Below are 22,755 nucleotides of genomic sequence, written 5' to 3'. Positions count from 1 at the left end.
TCAGTGGGAGTGTGGGAGTGTATGAGGATAATTCTTGGCCATGGTGACAATATCTAATACCAGCCAAAGGATAATCTAATATAAAAAGGCAGCATTGGCAGGAGGACATCATCTAATACTGACAGCAAATACCTTTAAACTGCATTTATCCTCTTATTTATGATATATTTATTCATATTTATTCAATACGAGGCCATTTACTCAGAAATGAGACATCAAGATTTATTTTGCAAGGAGAATGAGGGCAAAAGGCCATTTGAAGTCACCAAACTGGAACAATGATGCCCTCTACTGGCCAATGACAACACTTAATATTAAATGCTAATTCTGTGGCACAATCGAGATAGCTCCAAATGACCAACAGTCAGCTTCTCTTTCTTTAGTGCTTGCAATAAAAAATAAATAGAATACATAAAGCATAAAGGCAGTTCTAGTGAACATACTCACTGATACGAGAGATGTTGTTGTGTGAGAGCTGAAGAATTTGCAGATTTTCAGCTCCATCAAAACCGTGTGTGTTCATCAGCAGGTTCTTGCCCAGCAGGAGGACCTGAAGGTTGACCAGACCTCCACAGTCCACATGGGTAATTGAGTTCTCCTAAATGTGAGAAACAATGGTACACACATTAATAACATACAATAACATTAATAAAGTTTCCTGAGCAGCATATTAGAATGATTTCTTTAGGATCATGTGACACTGAAGACTGGAGTAATAATTTAAAAATATTACTGTTTTTACTGTATTTTTGATAGAATAAATGCAGCGTTGGTAAGCATAAGAGACTTTAAAAAAACACTTTTGAACAGTAATGTATACTGTGTATAGAATACATGAGAGATTATCTAGGACACTCTACTTGAAAGGTGTAAAATAATCATGTAGACTTCATTGCACTGATAGTTTGTTCTTTCTTACTTGTACATCAATGTATCTGATCTGAGCGCACTGGTTCAATCCATCCAAGGATGTGAGTCCACAGCGTCTAAGTGTCAAAGTCTGCAGGTTGTTACACTCGGACAGTGTAGACAGGCAACAACCCGGCAGGTCTTCCAGCATCACTGTCATAACCTGATTTTTACCAGCACAATGACAATAAAGTCAGCAGGAAAATATAAGACATATCTCAGCCAGGAAATGGGTTTTAATTTCTACCTGTTTGAGAGAGCTCCAAGTTCCTGTTTTGAGAATAGTGTTCACAGACAGAGGGGGTAAACTGGATACTCTTTTTCTTCTTGGCCCTCTTTTTTGGGACTGTTGTTGTGCCGAAGACACTTTCCTTTTATTCTGCAATGATAGTTTGGACCAAGGAGTGCAGCTCATCATCCAGGCCAGTCGCTTCTGCTCTGTGCTGTCAGGCAGACATACTGAAACTGATTCTTGGCTTTCAGGTTCATGGTCCTTAAGCTCAATAGCGGTAGTATTTTGATGTCCTCTAGTGTTCATTTCAGGTACTACATCGTTCAAATCAGAAGCCGGCATAGTCAAGTCTGTATCGACGCTCGGAGTCGCTTCAACACTTAGGTGATCTGCAACACTTGGGGAACCAATTAAACTAATGCCAAGGTCATTGGAAAGACCCTGATGTGCATTTATGTGGGATTCTGGAGTGGGTTTGGTCAATTTAAAGCTTTTTCTTGATTGTGAGAGATTTATCTGAGAATCAAGCTCTACGTTGCCATCAACTCTTTTCTTTTCTTCATGGCTCTTTATTCTGTCTTTATCACTCTTTGTTTGTGGTCTGATATCATCTAATCTTTCTGTGTCTTCTGTGCTTATGCCTTTAGTTTTGTCCTGTTTTTTCATCGCATTCCTGTCGTCATCCAATGTGTTTTCCATGTTCTTCCCATGTCTTATTCTTTCATTATTATCTTCTAGTTTTCTAACAATTACCTCATTGCCTTTGATCTCATTTTCCCCTCTTTCTTCCTCTCTTTTAAATTCTTCCTCCACCTGGCAACTCCTTTCCACTTCTGTTCTCTCCTTTTCTTTATTCTTCCTGTGTGCATCCACTTCCTGTCTTCTACAATCATCTATTACACTTGTAATGTTGTTCAGATTTATCTGAGAATCAAGCTCTACGTTGCCATCAACTCTTTTCTTTTCTTCATGGCTCTTTATTCTGTCTTTATCACTCTTTGTTTGTGGTCTCATATCATCTAATCTTTCTGTGTCTTCTGTGCTTATGCCTTTAGTTTTGTCCTGTTTTTTCATCGCATTCCTGTCGTCATCCAATGTGTTTTCCATGTTCTTCCCATGTCTTATTCTTTCATTATTATCTTCTAGTTTCCTAACAATTACCTTATTGCCTACCTCATTTTCCTCTCTTTCTTCCTCTCTTTTAAATTCATCCTCCACCTGGCAACTCCTTTCCACTTCTGTTCTCTCCTTTTCTTTATTCTTCCTGTGTGCATCCACTTCCTGTCTTCTACAATCATCTATTACACTTGTAATGTTGTTCTGTTCCTCCTTCCTCTTCATTTCCCTCCTCCTCTCCTTATCTTCTTCCTCTTTCCTCCTCTGTTGTTCAAGTCTTTGCTCTCTCTCCAGACGATGGCGATCTTGTTCTTTCGCTCTTTCATAATCTGCTCTCCGTCTCTCCATTTCCTCCCTCTGTACTCGCTCTTCCTCCTCTATCCTTTTTCTTTCCTCCTCCTTCTCCTTCTTCATCTTTTCCCATTCCCTCTTTTCCTCCTCATATTTTTTCTCCTCCTCTCTCTTTCTCCTCAGCTCTTTTTTGCTCCAGCGACGAGCTAATGCTCCTCTGAGAGCAGCTTGGATCTTTGTGGCTGCTCCACAGTGAAGCTTCTGGGTTCTCCTTCTTTCCTCCTCCTGAGCCTCCTCAAAAACCCGTTTCTCCTCCTCAATCTGCTCCTCCAGTTTCCTGATTAAGTTCTGAAATTAACCAAAAAAACCTTGACTGGTACACATATATACACGCACGCGCACACACACACACACACACACAGAAACACGCATACACTCACCGGCCACTTTATTAGGTACACCTTGCAAGTACCGGGTTGGACTCCCTCTTGCCTTCAGAACTGCCTTCATTATTCATGGGATAAATTCAACAAGATGCTGGAAACATTCCTCAGAGATTTTAGTCCATATTGACATGATAGCATCACACAGTTGCTGAAGATTTGTCTGCTTCACATCCATGATGTGAGTCTCCCGTTCCACCACATCCCTTCTGAATGTTGCAGCAGAAATGGAGACTCATCAGACCAGGAAACGTCTCGGTTACGTATGGTAACCCTCGTTCCCTGAGTCCAGGGAACGGAGACACCTCGTCGGGGGAGTTCCCCTGACGAATTGGGATCACGCTAGGGAGCCAATTGCCTTCGAGAGAGTTAACAACGAGCCAATGAAAGAGAAACTGAATTGGCATGCAAAATTTGCATTCCGCAGCCCGCCTACCAGCGCGGGTATAAAGCCCGGAAGTAAACATTGCATCATCGCTTTTCGCTGAGGAGCCGAACAGTGTCCAGCCCTCCGCGAAGGTACAGCAACATGGCGACGGGACGAGGCGTCTCCGTTCCCTGGACTCAGGAAACGAGGGTTACCATACGTAACCGAGACGTTCCCTTTCGTCAGCAGGGAACTCCGACGCCTCGTCGGGGGAGTTCCCCTGACGAATTGGGATCCCTACCAAAACGCCATGGTGCTGGCCCCTTCCAGCGCCCAGCTAAGCGACCCTGCAGCAGTTTCCATAAATTTTGCGGGAGCTAGCTAGGGAATCACACTGCTGTTCCGCAAGACCCAATCAGTGGATATTGGATAACACTGGGAAAGCGTGCCTGTCCCCAAGGAAAATAATAAGGGGGGGGGAACGCTGCGGAAGCTGAGGCAGCCTAGAGGAAGGCCCTCAAATACACACATGTACTAACCACGTAGGGTAGTGAAACATATGGCAGTCCTTGAAGGTAGTCCCAGTCCGGAGGAGTGAGGAGCGTACTCAACAGGAACGACAGAATGAGTCTGTCAAGGGGAAGACACGGCTGAAATGCACGTGGCAATCACGGGTCGCCACAGGGACCACTTGAAAAGGCACCCAGTCTACTAGCAACTCCTTACTGAAGGTAGCAGACCTGGTGCCGGGCAGTCCGCAACGCCTGGCACCGGAGGGGGTGATGGAGAAACTCACGAGGTTAGCCGTTTGCTGGGTAACCAACGGAGCAGAAGACGCACGTATCCGCTCACGGAATGGCGTCGCAAGCCGACACACCTATTCCCTCTAATTACTGGCCGTAGCGAGTACTCGGGAGGAAACAGGTTCCACACGTAGGCTATAAAACCTAGCGAATGTGTTCGGTGTCGCCCAGCCCGCAGCTCTACAAATGTCTGTTAGCGAGGCGCCTTGTGCCAGAGCCCAAGAAGCGGCAACACTCCTAGTGGAGTGAGCCCGCAACCTGGGTGGGCAGGGCTCACCCTGGGACTCATAAGCCCTGGTGATAGCATCCACTAGCCAGTGGGCTAACCTCTGCTTGGAGACAGCCTTCCCCTTCTGCTGGCCTCCGTAACAAACAAAGAGCTGATCTGAGGTCCTGAAGCTTTGCGTTCTGTCTATATAAACCCGGAGGGTCCGGACGGGACAGAGCTAGGGCTGGGTCTGCCTCCTCCTGGGGCAGCGCTTGCAGGTTCACTACCTGGTCCGCGAAGGGAGTGGTAGGAACCTTGGGCACATATCCGAGCCGGGGTCTCAATATAACATGAGAAAGGCCAGGCACGAACTCTAGGCACGATTCGTCGACCGAAAATGCCTGCAGGTCCCCTACCCTCTTGAAGGAAGCCAATGCTAACAGGAGCGCTGTCTTAAATGGACAGGATATTAAGCTCAACTGTCGGCAAAGGCTCAAAAGGAGGACTTTGGTGCGCTCTAAGCACTAAAGTTAAGTCCCAAGAGGGTACAGGGTGCAAATCGCGAGGTGGATTTAGCCTCCTAGCACCCTTGAGGAACCTGATGACCAGGTCGTGCTTCCCCACGGACTTACCTTCAACTACATCGTGATGTGCGGCTATTGCGGCAACATACACTTTAAGGGTGGAGGGAGACAGCCTTCGCTCTAACCCCTGTTGTAGGAAGGAGAGCACGACTCTGATTGGGCAAGTTCGTGGGTTCTCCCCATGGGAAGAACACCAGTCGATGAACAGGTTCCACTTCAAAGCGTAGAGGCGCCTGGTAGAGGGGGCTCTAGCTGAAGAGATGGTATCTACCACTACCTGTGGCAGGCCATCTAGAACCTCCGCGTCCCGTCCAGGGACCAGACATGGAGTCTCCAGAGGTCTGGACGCGGGTGCATAGAGTGCCCCGTCTCTGAGAAAGGAGGCCAAGGAGGGGCTGTCGCGAGGAGCATGAGTTCTGGGAACCAAGTCCGGGTTGGCCAATATGGGGCCACCAAAAGGACCTGCTCCTCGTCCTCCCTGACCTTGCACAGGGTCTGTGCAAGAAGGCTCACAGGGGGAAACGCATATTTGCGTAGATCCCGGGGCCAGCTGTGTGCAAGGGCATCCGTGCCGAGAGTTCCTTCGGTCAGGGAGTAATACCACTGGCAATGGGTCATGTCCGGAGAGGCAAACAGGTCTACCTGTGCGGCTCCGAAGATTCGCCAAATCAGCTGGACCACCTGGGGATGGAGTCGCCATTCTCCCGGAAGGGGAGGCTGACGTGAAAGCTCGTCGGCCACATGATTGAGCTCCCCGGGGACATGAACGGCACAAAGCGACCTCAGATGCTTCTGACTCCAAAAGAGGAGGTGGGAGGCGAGTCGCGACATACGACGGGAGCGTAGACCACCTTGTCGGTTGATGTACGCAACGGTCGCAGTGCTGTCTGTACGGACCAGTACGTGCTTGTGTTTGAGAAGGCCCTTGAGGCGACACAAGGCTAAGCGTACTGCTTGCAACTCTAGGCAATTGATGTGCCAATGCAGCCCCCCAGCCCTTGGCAGAAGCATCTGTGAATACTACAGCATGCCTGGAAACCTGGAATTGGGGCACTCTGTCCCGTAGAAACACAGGATCCGACCAAGGGGTGAAGGTTTGGCGACAGTGCGGGGTGACTTTGACCCGGAACGTGCCGCTCTGCCACGCCCACCTCGGGACTCGATCGTGAAGCCAGTGCTGGAGCGGTCTCATATGCAACAGGCCGAGCGGCGTTACTGCAGCTGCCATATGCCCCAGGAGCCTCTGAAACTGTTTCAGTGGGACTGCTGACTTGCCTCGAAAAGACTTGAGGCAGTTGAGCACTGACTGAACGCGTTCCTCCGTGAGGCGCGCAGTCTGGGCGACCGAGTCCAGTTCCATACCGAGATAAGAGATCCTCTGCACAGGGGAGAGTTTGCTCTTGTCCCAGATGACCCGAAGCCCCAACTGACTGAGGTGCCGGAGCACCATGTCCCTGTGATCGCACAACACATCTCGCGAGTGCGCCAGAATGAGCCAGTCGTCGAGATAGTTGAGAATGCGAACGCCTTGTTCTCTCATGGGAACAATGGCCGCCTCCGCGACTTTCGTGAAGACACGGGGCGACAGGGCCAGCCCGAAGGGTAGGACCTTGTACTGATATGCTCGACCCTCGAAAGCAAACCGAAGAAATGGTCTGTGTCGGGGAAGAATCGAGACATGAAAGTACGCGTCCTTCAGGTCGATCGCTGCAAACCAATCCTGGGGACGGATGCATTCGAAAATGCGTTTCTGCGTGAGCATCTTGAACGGGAGCTTGTGCAGGGCCCGATTCAATACTCGCAGGTCCAGGATTGGCCGTAACCCACCACCTTTCTTGGGTACAATGAAGTAAGGGCTGTAAAACCCTGACCTCATATCGGCTGGAGGGACCGGCTAGATCGCGTCCTTCGCCAGCAGGGCGTCTATCTCTTTCCGCAAGACAGGAGCATCCACTGGACGCACACGGGTGAAGTGAATGCCCCTGAACTTGGGAGGCCGGTGTGCAAACTGAATTGCATAGCCGAGCCGGATGGTGCGGATGAGCCAGCGCGACGGGCTCGGAAGCGCTAGCCAGGCTCAGAGAAACTGCCGCAATGAGCCCACCCGCACTGCCGGCGTACCCGCGGAGGGGCAGCGAGGCGGAAGGCAGGGACACGGCTCCGGTGGCATTGTAGCGGCCTGGGTGTGTACTTGGACAACACCTACCTGCTTCCACCGGGGGACAGACGGCAGAGAAGACCCTAGAGTGTTCTGCTGCGGGCTGTCGCCTGGCGAGAGAAGGGGAAGAGATGAGGAGCGAGGCCCAAGGGTGGCTGCTGGTCTCCGTGCCTTCCCGCCCAGCGGCAGACAGGAGTGACGTGACCGGGGTGGCGCCACTGCTATCTGAGAGCTGGGGAGAGGGGACTGAGCGTGGCGAGACCCGAGGGTGGCGCACACTGACGTCCCACTCTCGAGCAGAAGAGACTGCTTGTTCAGCAGCCCCAACCGTGAATGACCCAGAGGAGGAAGAAACTGCTCTTTTAATGAGGTTTTGGGTACCGCTGCGGAACAGAAAAAACAAAATTCAACACAAGATTCTCCGCCCGGCCCTCCTCCGCGGGAAGGAGAGGAGCAGAGGCCCCCTCCTGAAGAACAGCACTTCAGTCCTCCGGGTCGCCCGTCTCAGGAGCGCCTCTTTCCCTTAGACTTCTTCTTGGGGGTCGGAGGCGGCTGAGCGGGCGGGGGAGCCCTCTTGCGACCACCTCCTAGGGTTGGACTGCTGCCCAGGAGGAGGAGCGGAGGCAGCCGCAGGAGGGCGCCCTCGGCGACGAGCAGTCTGAGGTTCTCCGGCCGCAGCAGACGGTTCAGCAGCAGTCCGTCTTCTGGGCAGGACATGCCGAAGCACCTCAGACTGCTTCTGGGCGGTGGAGAACTCTTGGGAGTCCCCCACCGCGTCGCCGAAAAGGCCCCCTCGGGATACAGGGGCATTCAGAAATCTGGCTTTCTCTGAATCCCGCATATCCGCGAGGGTAAGCCAAAGGTGGCGCTCCTGGACCACCAAAGTGGACATCGCCCGTCCCAGAGAACGTGCGGTGACTTTCGTCGCCCGGAGGGCGAAGTCCGTCGCCACACGCAGCTCCTGCAGCACCCCTGGGTCGGGACCACCCTGCTGCATGTCATGAAGTGCTTTGGCCTGTTGAACCTGAAGCAACGCCATGGCATGCAGGGCGGAAGCGTCTTCTCCACACGCCGTGTAGGCCTTCGCGGTCAGACCGGAAGAGAATCTACAGGCGCAGGAGGGGAGTGAAGGGGCACCCCGCCAAGTGGAAGCGGTCTTAGGACACAATTGCATCGCTACTGACCGCTCCACTGGGGGGATTCCCTCATATCCCTTCACCGCTCCACCATCCAGAGTGGTGAGGGAGGAGGAATGAGTCGGTCTGTGTCTGGCAGTCAGAGGTGCCATCCACGACTTCGTCAACTCCTCATGCACCTCCGGGAAGAATGGGACCGGGGCGGGACGTTGAGAACCAACGCGAGCCGCCCCGATACACCAATCATCGAGCCGCGAAGGGTCAGGACACGGTGGAGGATTCCACACGAGCCCGACATTCGAGGCCGCCCGGGCAAGCATAGCAGCCAACTCAGGATCCGGCTCAGCCGCGGCCACCACACCCGAAGGGGGTAGACCCGCTGATTCGTCACCATTCGACACCACGGGGCGGCTCCAGCGGGGGCACCGATGGCAACGACGCCGCTGAGGAGTGGGAAACTCGTGAGGGTCTTTCACCTGGCAAGGTATTCCGCACTGTAACCCTCAGACGCTCACCAACAGGAACAGCCGAAGTAGCCGCCTGCTGGACTGAACCAGCAGACGAACTAGATCGGGTGTACACTGAAGGGACACCTTCAGCGATCTTCTGCTGAAGGACTCTCAGTCTCGAGCGGAGTGTCGCCAGAGTCATGTTCCCACAATGAGAACATGACTCGTTCACAAATGCTGCCTCAGCGTGCGCTAAGCCCAAGCACGAGACACAGTATTTGTGACCATCACCCTGAGACAGAAGTCTACCGCATCCAGAAACGCACGGGCGAGATGACATCTTTCTCATTGGTATTTCACAAAGAAAAAGATGCAAGTCACCCGTGATGCTCTTTTAGGAAAGAGAGAAACCTCTCTTTTAAGTGCCGAAGCACACAGGGACCCACCGCGGCCACACACGGGGAAACTGCAAGCCCGTGTGGGCACTCAATACCAGCTGTGAAAACGGCTTTTGATTTAATTCAAAAAAGCACGGCTGGCGGCAGGAAGCGGCGATCGCTGAAAGGCTGTAACACCGGCAGAGAGAGGACTCTTTCCCGAAGAGGACTCGTTGAAAAACTCTTTTTGATAAATAAAAAATAAATAAACTCTCAGGCGAAGGAAACAGCAGCACACGGTGTGAATCCTGTTCGGCTCCGAGGCGATAAGCGATGATGTTTACTTCCGGGCTTTATACCCGCGCTGGTAGGCGGGCCACGGAATGCAAATTTTGCATGCCAATTCAGTTTCTCTTTCATTGGTTCGTTGTTAACTCTCTCAAAGGCAATTGGCTCCCTAGCGTGATCCAAATTCGTCAGGGGAACTCCCCCGACGAGGCGTCGGAGTTCCCTGCTGACGAAAGGGAACTATTTTTTCCAAACTTCTATAGTCCAATTTTGGTGAGCCTGTGCAAATTGCAGCCTCCATTTCATGTTCTTAACTGACAGGATTGGCACCCGGTGAGTTCTTCTGCTGCTGTAGCCCATCTTCTTTAAGGTTGGATGGGTTGTGCGTTCAGAGATGCTCTTCTGCAGACCTCGGTTTTAACGAGTGGTTATTTGAGTTTCTGTTGCCTTTCTATCAGCTTGAACCAGTCTGGCCATTCTCCTCTAACCTCTGGCATCAACAAGGCATTTTTCGTCCACAGAACTGCAGCTCACTGGATATTTTCTCTTTTTTGGACCATTCTCTTTAAACCCTGGAGATGGTTGTGAGTAAAAATCCCAGTAGATCAGCAATTTCTGAAATACTCAGACCAGCCCGCCTTGCACCAACAACCATGCCATGTTCAAAGTCACTTAAATCACCTTTTGTTCCCCATTCTGATACTCATTTTGAACTTTAGCACACCATCTTGACCATAGGCCTATACCATGAAGCCGGTTTAGGTGGATAGTCAGGTATATTTCAGTTTAGTTTGTGCCAACCCTGGTTTTTAGAGGTGTTCATCACCATAGTAACTTACGCTCCACAGCTAACCTGCTCCAAGGCAGGTTATGTTCTGGGTAAGACATTTCAAACTGAAATTGGACCAATCAGCTGTGAGCAAAGTGACACATGTCTGACAGAAAAAAAGAGTCACTCCTCCAGTTTCTCTTGCTCCAAATCAAAGGTCGCTATATACAGTGAGGAAAATAAGTATTTGAACACCCTGCTATTTTGCAAGTTCTCCCACTTCGAAATCATGGAGGGGTCTGAAATTGTCATCGTAGGTGCATGTCCACTGTGAGAGACATAATCAAAAAAAAAAAATCCAGAAATCACAGTGTATGATTTTTTAACTATTTATTTGTATGATACAGCTGCAAATAAGTATTTGAACACCTGAGAAAATCAATGTTAATATTTGGTACAGTAGCCTTTGTTTGCAATTACAGAGGTCAAACGTTTCCTGTAGTTTTTCACCAGGTTTGCACACACTGCAGGAGGGATTTTGGCCCACTCCTCCACACAGATCTTCTCTAGATCAGTCAGGTTTCTGGGCTGTCGCTGAGAAACACGGAGTTTGAGCTCCCTCCAAAGATTCTCTATTGGGTTTAGGTCTGGAGACTGGCTAGGCCACGCCAGAACCTTGATATGCTTCTTACAGAGCCACTCCTTGGTTATCCTGGCTGTGTGCTTCGGGTCATTGTCATGTTGGAAGACTGAGGGAAGGAGGTTGTTCCCCAAAATCTCGCAATACATGGCCCCGGTCATCCTCTCCTTAATACAGTGCAGTCGCCCTGTCCCATGTGCAGAAAAACACCCCCAAAGCATGATGCTACCACCCCCATGCTTCACAGTAGGGATGGTGTTCTTGGGATGGTACTCATCATTCTTCTTCCTCCAAACATGTTTAGTGGAATTATGACCAAAAAGTTCTATTTTGGTCTCATCTGACCACATGACTTTCTCCCATGACTCCTCTGGATCATCCAAATGGTCATTGGCAAACTTAAGACGGGCCTTGACATGTGCTGGTTTAAGCAGGGGAACCTTCCGTGCCATGCATGATTTCAAACCATGACGTCTTAGTGTATTACCAACAGTAACCTTGGAAACGGTGGTCCCAGCTCTTTTCAGGTCATTGACCAGCTCCTCCTGTGTAGTTCTGGGCTGATTTCTCACCTTTCTTAGGATCATTGAGACCCCACGAGGTGAGATCTTGCATGGAGCCCCAGTCCGAGGGAGATTGACAGTCATGTTTAGCTTCTTCCATTTTCTAATGATTGCTCCAACAGTGGACCTTTTTTCACCAAGCTGCTTGGCAATTTCCCCGTAGCCCTTTCCAGCCTTGTGGAGGTGTACAATTTTGTCTCTAGTGTCTTTGGACAGCTCTTTGGTCTTGGCCATGTTAGTAGTTGGATTCTTACTGATTGTATGGGGTGGACAGGTGTCTTTATGCAGCTAACGACCTCAAACAGGTGCATCTAATTTAGGATAATAAATGGAGTGGAGGTGGACATTTTAAAGGCAGACTAACAGGTCTTTGAGGGTCAGAATTCTAGCTGATAGACAGGTGTTCAAATACTTATTTGCAGGTGTATCATACAAATAAATAGTTAAAAAATCATACATTGTGATTTCTGGATTTTTTTTTTTTACATTATGTCTCTCACAGTGGACATGTACCTACGATGACAATTTCAGACCCCTCCATGATTTCCAAGTGGGAGAACTTGCAAAATAGCAGGGTGTTCAAATACTTATTTTCCTCACTGTATATATATATATATATATATATATATATATATATATATATATATATATATATATATAATTAAGACAAAACTGTCTGGCTTTAAGCAATAATCATTTATTATAATCATTTTATAATTATTATTTATTATATATATATTATATATCTAATCCATTACATACGCAATTTTACAATTTAACAATTATTATTAAGCATTTAATTAAATTGTATATAACGATAATATGTAAGATAAATAAGATTTGGAATCAACAGATAAAGCTTTAAAAATGACTACATGTGAGCTTTTGAAGTCTCTGTATACCTATATGATCAAATATATAAACTAACTTCACAACTTTCACTTGCATTAATATAGCAACATATTTTCTTCTTGCTGTGTAAATGCATTAACATACTTCATTTTTCTCAATCTCTTAATCTTTGGCAGAACAGATAATTGAATTGCGCTGACTCCCTTGTGAGAAGTCAATCTGAGTTTCATTGCTTCACAGCATGTGATTTGTTCAACTACCATCATGGTACATGCCCAATTTCTACATGGCTAAATGCATAGAGTTGCTGCTATCTGATTGGCTGATTAGATATTTGCATTAACGAGCAGTTGATCAGGTGTACCTAATAAAGTGGCCTGTGATATTTATGGATATACAGTTGTAATCAACATTATTCAACCCTCATTGCAAATCAGGTTTATTGGCAAAATTTACAAACTTTCAGCTGTTTGCAATGAACAAATCAAACAAAATTAACTGAAATAGCTCAACACAACAAATGTTTCATGTGGTTTCCCCAAATTCAGCTGAAAATGCAACTTTTAATGACTTCTGCGGTCTCAAAATGATTCAACCCCTTCATGGCAAGCATCTTTAGTACTTAATGGAACACCCTTTTGCTGTTATGTCCTGTTGCAATAACCAGATGTATAACCAGACACCAGCTTCAGGCAGCGTTTTAGAGGAATCTTAGCCCATTCCTCATGAGCAATGGCCTCCAGTTCAGTAATATTCTTGGGTTTGGGTGCTGCAACTGCCTTCTTCAAATCCCGCCAGAGATTTTCTATGGGGCTCAAGTCAGGTGACTGTAATGGCCAATGTAGAATCTTCCAGAACTTCTTCTGCAACCAATCCTTGGTGGAATTTGAGGTATGCTTGGGATCATTGTCCTGTTGGAAGGTCCAATGATGCCTAAGCTTCAGTTTCATAACTGACGGCATGACGTTTTCTACTAGGATTTCCTGATACTTCAATGAATCCATCTTGCCTTCCACACGCTGCAGGTTTCCAGTGCCAGAGGATGCAAAGCAGCCCCAGAGGTCAACCAGAACCAGGAACACTTCCCATAACACCCGATGTACTTCTTCCATCGTAAGAAGACTGGAATCCGCACTAATATTAGACCTATGACCAGCTTCGTCACCATACTGAGCTGGGCTGTGTTTCCCAAAAGCAACCGTAAGCCTAAGTAGATCGTAGAGCCATTGCCACCAATGGTCTCTTCAACTTAGCTCACTATGCTTTTGAGAAACGCTGCCTTGGATGATGACATCACTGTTTTCTGGAGAACTGCTTTATAGATTAAATGAAGTAATTTAATAATTGACATCTGAATCAACACTGAACTGACTTCAGCTGAACAATGACACTGTTGTCCTTTAGAGCTGCTGTACAGCCGGAATGAATTCTGTTTGCATCATTGAATCATTTTCCTGTCATCACTATCAAGGCTACTTTGAAACAATCTGTACAGTATAAAGTGCTATATAAATAAAGGTGACTTGACTTGACAAATACACTCAACAAATTGTCTCATTTGTGTGTTTTTACATAATACACCAACTCAGTTCATTCATATATTAACAAACATTTATTTTTATATTACATATATGCATTTTTCTATAAAAAAGAAATGGCTTTTGCCACATTTATTAAATACCATCTTCAACAGTCTTAGGCATATTAAACTCACCTGCTGTTTATCCAGCTGCAGTTGAAGATCTTCTGTGTGGTGAACTTCGTTTTTAACTCCAGCATTTTGAAACTGTTATTGGAATACAGAATTTAGACTTTGTTATTCAATCAACTTTTCTCCTAATTTTAAAAAGATTATAAAAAAAAAAAAAAAGTTAGACAGTCCTACCAGAGTGACCTCCTCTATCTTCCTCAGCTCCTCCTCAAACTCCATCAGTCTTCTCTTCCTCCTCTCTTCTTCTTCTCTTTCCGAGTTCAAATGCAGCAGTCTGTCTACCTCCTGTGCAGCTAATTTCTGCTCCTCTTCCTCTTTGAGTCTTTTCTCTAATTCTTTCCACTCAAGACTAAATTGCAATTCAATCTCAGTGAATGTATCACGCTCACTAACATCTAAAAACAGAGTAAAGGTACAATTCGGTGAATATAAAGAGGTTAATAAGCAATCTACAAAACCATTGAAGATATTTGTGTAGATTTAACAGCAGTGTAACCTAGTTTTTTACAAGTGTGTGTTAATAAACTTAAAATACAGGCCCATCTAACCACATCAATACAGAAAATGTACCTTCCATCCATGACATATTTGGAATCTCCTGCTGGGCATTCTGTGGCTCAACGTCTTTTAGAAGTCCAACTTGTTCCTCTAATTCAGAGATTATCTGACAAAAACATGTGCATTTTTATAATAATCATGAACTAACAAAATAGGATCTATGCAGTACATCATCTGATGTATGTTTGTACATCATCAGTATGCTGCATGTCTGAGGATAAACAAGGGTAAGTTCTGAGAATTTACAGCCTAATTCATATTGACTGAACACAAACAAAACTGGGATATGTAACAGATCATTTGCTACTGTGAGGGACAAACTGAATTAAAGGTTAAGTTAAGGACAAAACACAGACACTCCTTTCCTCTGCGATGACTCAGATGGGATAATAATCCCATTTCCATTTAACCACAAACAAATAACCATGACTCACTTTCTCTTTCCACTTTATGGGGTCTTCTATAAAATCCGAAGCTGGTTCATTTGTAGGATTATCTTTGTGATTAAGGTGAGACTGCTCTTGGCTTGACAAATCTATGGGGAACCAGAAAAGGGAAAAACAATGCAATACCTCAAGTAAGCAGTCTATAATATAAACAGAATTTCAATCTGATCTTTTAAAATGCTTCTCACCCTTTTCTTCAACATCTTCAAGGATTACTTGTTCAAAGGCATTCATTCGATTTCTTGAAGCTTCAACATATGCGAGTACTGAGTCAGGCAGCCTATCTTCTGCATGTAGCTTGTGTGAAAACAGGTTATTGACAGTGATGAAAGGACAGGTAAGTTAGAGTAAACGTACATCTTTTTGTATGAACTAGGCCTACGTGAATTACAGTATAAATGATATCTTCTTAATGTCACAAAAGTGGAATAGATTACCATATTCGATGTAACGTTAGATGTTATGTTTGTTTTAACCCATGATTGTTTTCTTCACCAGTAAAGATTAAATACAATATAAATTAAATATAACTTTAAATTATCAAATAAAGTTTTCATAATAAAGTGTGTTGTAATAAGTTACAATGTTGGAAAGTCGACTAAATTCAAAATAAGTAAGTTAGAGTTTTAAGAACTGAATAACAAAATAAAATAAAATAGCTAGCAGCTACTTACATTTCCATCCAAAACAGTAACGTTAAAGATGTCATCTTCTGACTCTGAATAATTTTCAGAAGGATCGAGGTTCAATTTCATCAACTCCTCATCTATTGCCTGCTCTATGTTATCCATTTACGTCACTAGGCTATTATTGAGTTCCTATTTTGAGTGTATTTGATCGCGAAGCAACAGCAAACGCGCAGATTTGTAGTTAAAGTAAACTATATCATTGTCAACTCTTAACAACAGCAGTTTACAATACTAATAATAATGATAGAAAAGCATCTCGTAAGTATTTAACCAACACTTTATTTTCCTGACTGTGTGTTACACAGCACCTGTTTCTCTCTTTTCCTCATGTTTGTAGTTTAGCGTCCACTGCAGTTGCTATGGACAACAAAGTACAGAGTGGCATGAGGGACAAACTTCATGAAGAGAGAACCCATCTAATATTGTCGGGCTGCTTTTTAACAAGTTCAGCGTTATATTTTAATGTAAACGTATTGGTAAAAATTAACAGCTGTTTGAGCCAACTCTGGAAAGCTATTATATGGAAAGGTACAGCATTTCCAGCACACATTATTTTTTTTATATTTGGCTCCCCCTAGTGGCAACATAATTCATTAAAGGGATATGCGGCTAGTTCACCAAAAAAAATTCATTCTGTCATTATTTACTCACTCTCATGTCTTCCAAGCCCGTAAGACTTTCGTTCATCTTCAGAACATAAAGATATTTTTAAAGAAATCTGAGCGATTTCTGTCCCTCCGTTGACAGCTATGCAACTTACACGTTGACGATTCAAAGAGATTGTAAAACTAATCCATATGAATTGAGTGGTTTATTCCAAATTTTCTGAAGAGACACAATCACTTTATACACTCAATATATTTAATTTAGGATTTTATTCACATATAAACATTCATCAACTCACATCAGTTGTGGTAACCTGAAGCTCAAGCATGTTTTCTTGTTGTGCGAGAACCAATGAGGTTCATTCCTGGGGGGAGTAAGTAGTAACATTAAAAAACAGATTAACATCTAACTATGTTTCACAAGAACGTACCATAAATGATAAATAACTTTTTTGTGCTAATGTTTTGATAATGTTATTAAAGACCAGATAACTTTGAAAAAAAAAAAATGAACTGGAAGAACCTTGCCATGAACGTCAGATAAGTTCTGCTAATGTTCCTGTTAGCTGTGTCTAAATTGTACTTTTGCAGGGTCTATTGACCAGCCAAGTCATGACAGATTGTGTTTTTTATTTACATTCATTAATTTGGCATGCAGTTGTTTTTATCCAGAGCATTCAAATACATTTTATTCCCTAGAAACCGGACACATTTTGATCATGTTCCTCTGAGTGGCTGCAGGAGTCTGCTTTTAAAGTCAAACCAACTGTCGGTGTTTCATCAGATCCCGGAGAAGCATTCACCTTGTTCAATTGCTCAAAAAGGCCCCATCAGCAAGCCTTGTCTGCTTTAATTAGCGGAGAGTGGCATAGACCCCTTTGTTACTGGGCAAGTGTCCGGAGCTTTTGTCTGAGAGTATGGAACCCAGACAGGGACTAGACAAGCAGTGGCTGCAGATTTACACTGCAGATTAGGACAGTCAAAGCCTGCTCAGCTCCGAACAGAGCTCAAGTTTGGATAGTGTTCCTGTGTTTGTACTGTAAAGGGTTTTCTGTTACTGGTCTGTTGCTTTTATCTGGTCATTGCTCTTCAAGCTAATTGTTTCCATTCATTCTTTCAGAGTGGGTGAGAGAGAGAGAGAAAGAACTTGTTGAAAAGGTGGCTTCAGCTCTGAGTTGCTATCTGTGACTGTAGATTCTTCCTTATAAGCTACTATTATAAACCTCTTTGGTTAAGTTAGTTTAGGGTTCTTAAATTTTCTTGAGCTCAACCATCCAAAAACACAAACTGTCAACAAACTGTCAACAGGTTCTTGATGTCCATAAATTTTGTAACTGCTTTCCTACCAATCATGTTCTTTTTTTCCTCTCTCTTTTCAGTTTAACAGTGAGCAGCTCTGTTCAGTTGAGGATACTTCTCTTCTCCACAAAGCAAGTGACAAGACACATTGAATTTATTACTCATTTGTGTATTTCTGCCCAGATGGATGCTGTCACACCTCCCACAACCTCATCATCTGCAGAGAGAAACTGCCACTACCATATTACACCAAATTTTAAAAATGACAAAAAAATAAAATATATTATAAAATTTGTAAAGGAGTCAAAACAGTGGCCGGAGACGAAGATCTGCTGCGAGGAGACGCAGTTCCGATACCTATGCCAAACTGTGATGATGGGCAACATCGCGGGTAAGATAAAAAAACAGGTTTGCTTGAGCTTTCTGCCCTTTTTAGGGTCACATGTTGTGACATCATGTCGCTTTTTTGGTGTGTTTACATGTCTTTGGTCCGTGTTGCGGGTGCTTTCACATCTGTAGTTCGGTTCATGTAGACCGGTCTGGACCAAGGGAAAAAAATTATACAATTGTAGCATTTTTTCAGCCTTTTTGGTTATTTTTCACACCATACTGATTGCTCTGGCCCAAATCAGTTGATGAGTTCGTGAAACGAACCATAATGCAGTCACGTGACAACATCCACATCACTTTTTGGCCAGATGTGTCTTTGAACATATTTCCTAAACTGCCCTTCGATTGGTCAGAATTAACGTGCGGAAAAATTCCAACGGAACTCCCGGAAGTAAACAAAGAGAGGAGGAAAAGCCAGCAGACAGCATGCCACTTTTGTAAGTCATACTATGGAGAGACGACTGCCCGGGCTAATTGTATCCCTGGTCATCATATACTACATAGTTTGTATACACCACTTTAGCCAAACTATACATTTTGAGAATTAAGAGCGGATGCGGCTGGAAAATAATATTTTAATGCACTGCAAAGGCGCATCGCAAGTCACTTCAGGACTACGGCACCTGGTTTAGTCCAAAAATGCGCAGTTCGCAGTTGGGTCTGTTCGAGGTCGGATTGCGTTCTCACCACAAACTAACCGCTCTAGTGTTCGTTTGAAAGCGTACCGAGACCACCTCTTCAGGGAGGTCTCAGTATGCTTGTTTGGTGCGCTTTTGGTGCGCACCCAAGTGCGATTGCTGCATTCACACCTGCCCAAGTGAACCGCACCAAGGGGGACAACGAACTCTTGTGCTATTCAACCGAAATAAATGAGGCAGGTGTGAAAGCACCCTTTCATTTGAACTGCACCAGAGTTTGGAAGCGGACCGAGGGCGTTTACACTTGGCATGTTTGGTTCGATTAAAACAAACCCTGGTGCGATTGCTCTCTTAGTGCGGTTCATTTGAATTACGGTGCTTTCACACCTGAATTTGTTTTGTAATCTGGTGCATTTTCTCCCTTGTTTCATTTCATTTAGGCATTTGTGAACACGGCAATCGCGCTCGGATCCGCTCCAAAACAATCGCTCCGCGATCGCCTGAACGAGGTGGTCTCGGCCCGATTGCAAACGAACTCTGGGACGGTTCGCTTGAGGTGTGAAAGCAATTGGACCCAACGGACCAACGAATCAAATAGTATTATAATTCATAACGGGTTTTGTGTTATATAAAATGCACTAGTGATTCTGTGAGTGATCACATTAATTATCACAGTTGAAAACCAAAAGAGCACCTCTTCATCTTAAAATGTTGTGTAATTACGCTTCTCTGTGCGAGAATGCTGTGCCGATGAAGCCTTGATTCCTGCTCTAGCTGCATTATAACATTCATCTAGTATTTGCGTGTGTCCGGACACAGATAACCTCTAGACAGTGTTGGAAGATCCAGAGAGAGTGTGTTTGAATTTGCTGCATTGTTAATATGAATGTAGTAGGCTATATAAATTAACAGCGGGAATGACAGCTACATTTGTATAGCCTAGTGTTTGCGTGTGTCTCGACAGTTACAAATAAAGCCACAATAAGCTCATGGAGCGAACTTGTCAATCATCTTAAAGGATGACACAGAGGAAACTCTGACCAATAAGAGGACAGTTGTACTCGCATGTGACTTGCGTACCAAAAAGCGACTTGCATTTGTGACAGCGAACCGAACCAAGAAGAAAATGCAACATTGTAATAAAGGAAGTCCCTGTTTTGGAACAAAACAAACGATCTATAGGTGTGAAAACGCCCTAAGTGTGAACGCTGCCATCTGAACCCTGGTGCGCATCAAACAAGCGGACCGAGACCGCTGAAAAGATGGGTCTCGGTCCGCTTACAAACTAAATCTGGTGCGGTTCGAATTAAATATGAACGCAACACAGACCAAAGACACGAATGAACCAAAAACAGGACATGATGTCACAAGGTGCGACCCTTAAAAAAGACAGAAAGCTCATGCATGCCAGTTTTTTTTCTTGTCGCGATGTTGCCCGTGACAGAGGGATTCCTGCCACTGATTTGACTTCTTTACACATTTTATAAGCTCTTCACGAGTTCTCATCTGGTAATACCATCATATGTAGGCTATGCACATTATGCCCAGCATTGTTTTGGATGTTCGTAAGTTCCGTCATGAAATATGTAATAAAAGCAGACCAATCAGCCAACATATTCCTATGCCTTTAGGTTTGTTGTAATGCCAATCTGAATGCTAAAAGGACCAGGACTAAAGGCTTTTTTTATTATGTGTCCGGACCAAAAAAAACAAGCGAACCAAACTACAAGTGTGAACACACCCCGAGACCCATCTTTTCAGCGATCTCGGTCCTGCTTGTTTGGTGCACACCAGGGTTCAGATGGCAGCGTTCACACTAATGAACCGCACTAGAGCAATCACACCAGGGTTCATTTTAATTGAACCAAACATGCCAAATGTGAACATACCCTGAAAAGATGGGTCTCGGTCCGCTTCCAAACGAACTCTGTTGTGGTTGGAATCAAATATGAACGCAACACGGACCAAAGACATGTAAACAAACCAAAAATGGGATTTGATTTGACAAGATTTTCTCGTCATCGTCACAGTTCGGTACAGGCATCAGAACCAACCTCCTCACAGCAGATCTTCGTCTGTGTGTATGTGACGGAGGGATTCCTGCTGCTGTTTTGACTCCTTTACACATTTTATAAGCTTTGTATGAGTAGCTGGCCAAAAATACCAACATATGTAGGCTACAGTAGCCTACTCACATAACGAGCGCATTATCCCAGCACACAGCATTGTTTTGGATGTTCGGTAACTTTTACACAAATTTAATGTTTCATCAAAATATAGCCTACGTTAAAAAAACTATTTTTTTTGTGAACAATTGTGAACATATCCCTATGCTTTTAGGTTCAGTATCTTTAGGTTCGGTGTTAAAATGCCAATATGAACGCTTAGGTGGACCAGAAAATGTTGTTGTTTTTTGGTCCGGACCTAACGAACCGAACTACAAGTGTGAACACACCCAATGTTTTAGTAGTATTGCATATGTTGTTTGTACAGCATAAAGACAAAAATACAGAATATATATTTTAATTAGGGCTGTCAGTTAAACGCGTTATTAACGGCGTTAACGCAAACCCATTTTAACGGCGTCAATTTTTTTATCGCGCGATTAACGCCTAGCAAACTTTGTATTTATTTTTTTTTATTTTTATTTTTTGACATGCTTTTGCAACAACTAGTAACGTTAGTACAACACCACCGGATCTAGCTAGACCGGAAACAAAACAACAGGCACGCCGCACACACTTGTTTGGGCTTGCGAGCCGGCCAAAGAGTGGACGAGAAGCCGCGTCTATGGACAACTTGTATCGCACATCGGACGCGTACTTTCTCAGTTTATGGCCAGCAATAAAAGGTGTGTGTACACTCATAGAGAATAATGTGTTCGAATTTTAAATACGAGGCGCTGCGCTTCGCTTCTCGTCCAGTGTGCGACCCCCTTTAACATTATGTTTTGAGTGGATGAATGATGAGCGCGAGACGCCGAAATGGATGCCAATAAGATTCTGAATGGAAAGTTTAATTTTAAAAAAGTGGCCAAAATGTTTCAGTTGACAAGACCAAAGTGATCTGTGTGTTTTGTCATTGTGAACTGAGCTATCATTGCAGCACGTCCAGTCTGAAATGGCCTACTACTTGATGGCCAAGCACACTGATTCGCTGATGCGAATTCTCCATCCCCTCGTCAATATTAGGACCTCGTCAGTATTTCTTTCACCCTTTTATTGATGGACAGTGTTACATTGTGTGAGAGATTATTTGCTCCAAGTGAGAATGTTAGTGTGAAATTGAACACTACAGTATGCCAATGTTGATTTCAAAAAGAAACATTTGCTCAAAGCAAGCCGATCCACTTTTCTATGTTGATAAGAGCATTAAAATGAGAAAAAATAATGGGACAAAAAGAAATCAAGAGACATTTAGAATAGATAAAAATGTGCGATTAATTGCGATTAATCGCGAGTTAACTATGACATTAATGCGATTAATCGCGATTAAATATTTTAATCGTTTGACAGCACTAATTTTAATAATAATATTTATGGATTTTTATTCATTTTATTTTAGCTTTCATCGAATGTAAAATATTTCCCACCTCCCTTTACACTGCATGTATAAGAACTGAACAAACTGAAAAAATAACTTTAATGAAATCACAAGTAGCTAAGTTGTGGCTAAACTCTTCTATCTTGATAAAATTTCTGTTCACATTATTATTACTGAATGACTATTCCTGTTTCCTGGTAGTATCTAAATATGTTAACCTTAATTGACTTTTTTTCTGGGTTTGCATGGGTTCATCCAAGTACCTGACACTGCCCTCTTGACCCAATATTCAATTTAATATGTGAATATTGCAGTTCACAAAGTGAACCTATTGATATCAAATCATAGACCTTTTTTTTTGTCTATGATATTTCCCATATGGTTTCATTCCTTAAAGGATTCCCAACCCTCTGATTATCCCATGACTAAGTTGAACCCAATGACACAGAAATATTTTCTTGAGAAAGAAGAGTTTCAAGACCACATTGAAATTAATCCTCTCAGTGTCAAGCATCTCCAAGATCTTGTGAAGGCACTGCTGTCCACTCAATTCCCACATTAATTCCATTATCTTGGGACAGTTTAGATATAATAAAAGGGTACCGGACAGAGGGAGATAAAGATAAAGCGAGAGAGAAAAAGCAGAAGGGAGAGTATTATCCATCTTTTTTCATCAGGATAAAGGTAACTA

General features: G+C 44.4%; 1 protein-coding gene across 1 annotated transcript in view; it reads right to left on the bottom strand.

The window, feature by feature from the left end:
- The window catches only part of lrriq1 (leucine-rich repeats and IQ motif containing 1), a gene marked incomplete at its 5' end in the record, with an annotated part of 34,086 nt that extends 18,395 nt beyond the window's left edge, over positions 1–15,691 (bottom strand). The window contains 9 exons of the mRNA XM_084124249.1: positions 444–598; positions 920–1,072; positions 1,157–2,896; positions 13,900–13,971; positions 14,071–14,291; positions 14,467–14,560; positions 14,889–14,989; positions 15,089–15,197; positions 15,575–15,691. Coding sequence (XP_083980375.1) covers positions 444–598; positions 920–1,072; positions 1,157–2,896; positions 13,900–13,971; positions 14,071–14,291; positions 14,467–14,560; positions 14,889–14,989; positions 15,089–15,197; positions 15,575–15,691 — 2,762 coding nt within the window. The remainder of the gene's footprint in view (positions 1–443; positions 599–919; positions 1,073–1,156; positions 2,897–13,899; positions 13,972–14,070; positions 14,292–14,466; positions 14,561–14,888; positions 14,990–15,088; positions 15,198–15,574) is intronic.
- Between the last annotated feature and the right edge of the window lie 7,064 nt (positions 15,692–22,755).

Source organism: Abramis brama, assembly GCF_963993115.1.
Source record: "Abramis brama genome assembly, chromosome: 9".
Classification (NCBI taxonomy): Eukaryota; Metazoa; Chordata; class Actinopteri; order Cypriniformes; family Leuciscidae; genus Abramis; species Abramis brama.
The sequence above is the reverse complement of the archived record's forward strand: the minus strand, read 5'-3'. Positions and strand labels throughout refer to the sequence as shown.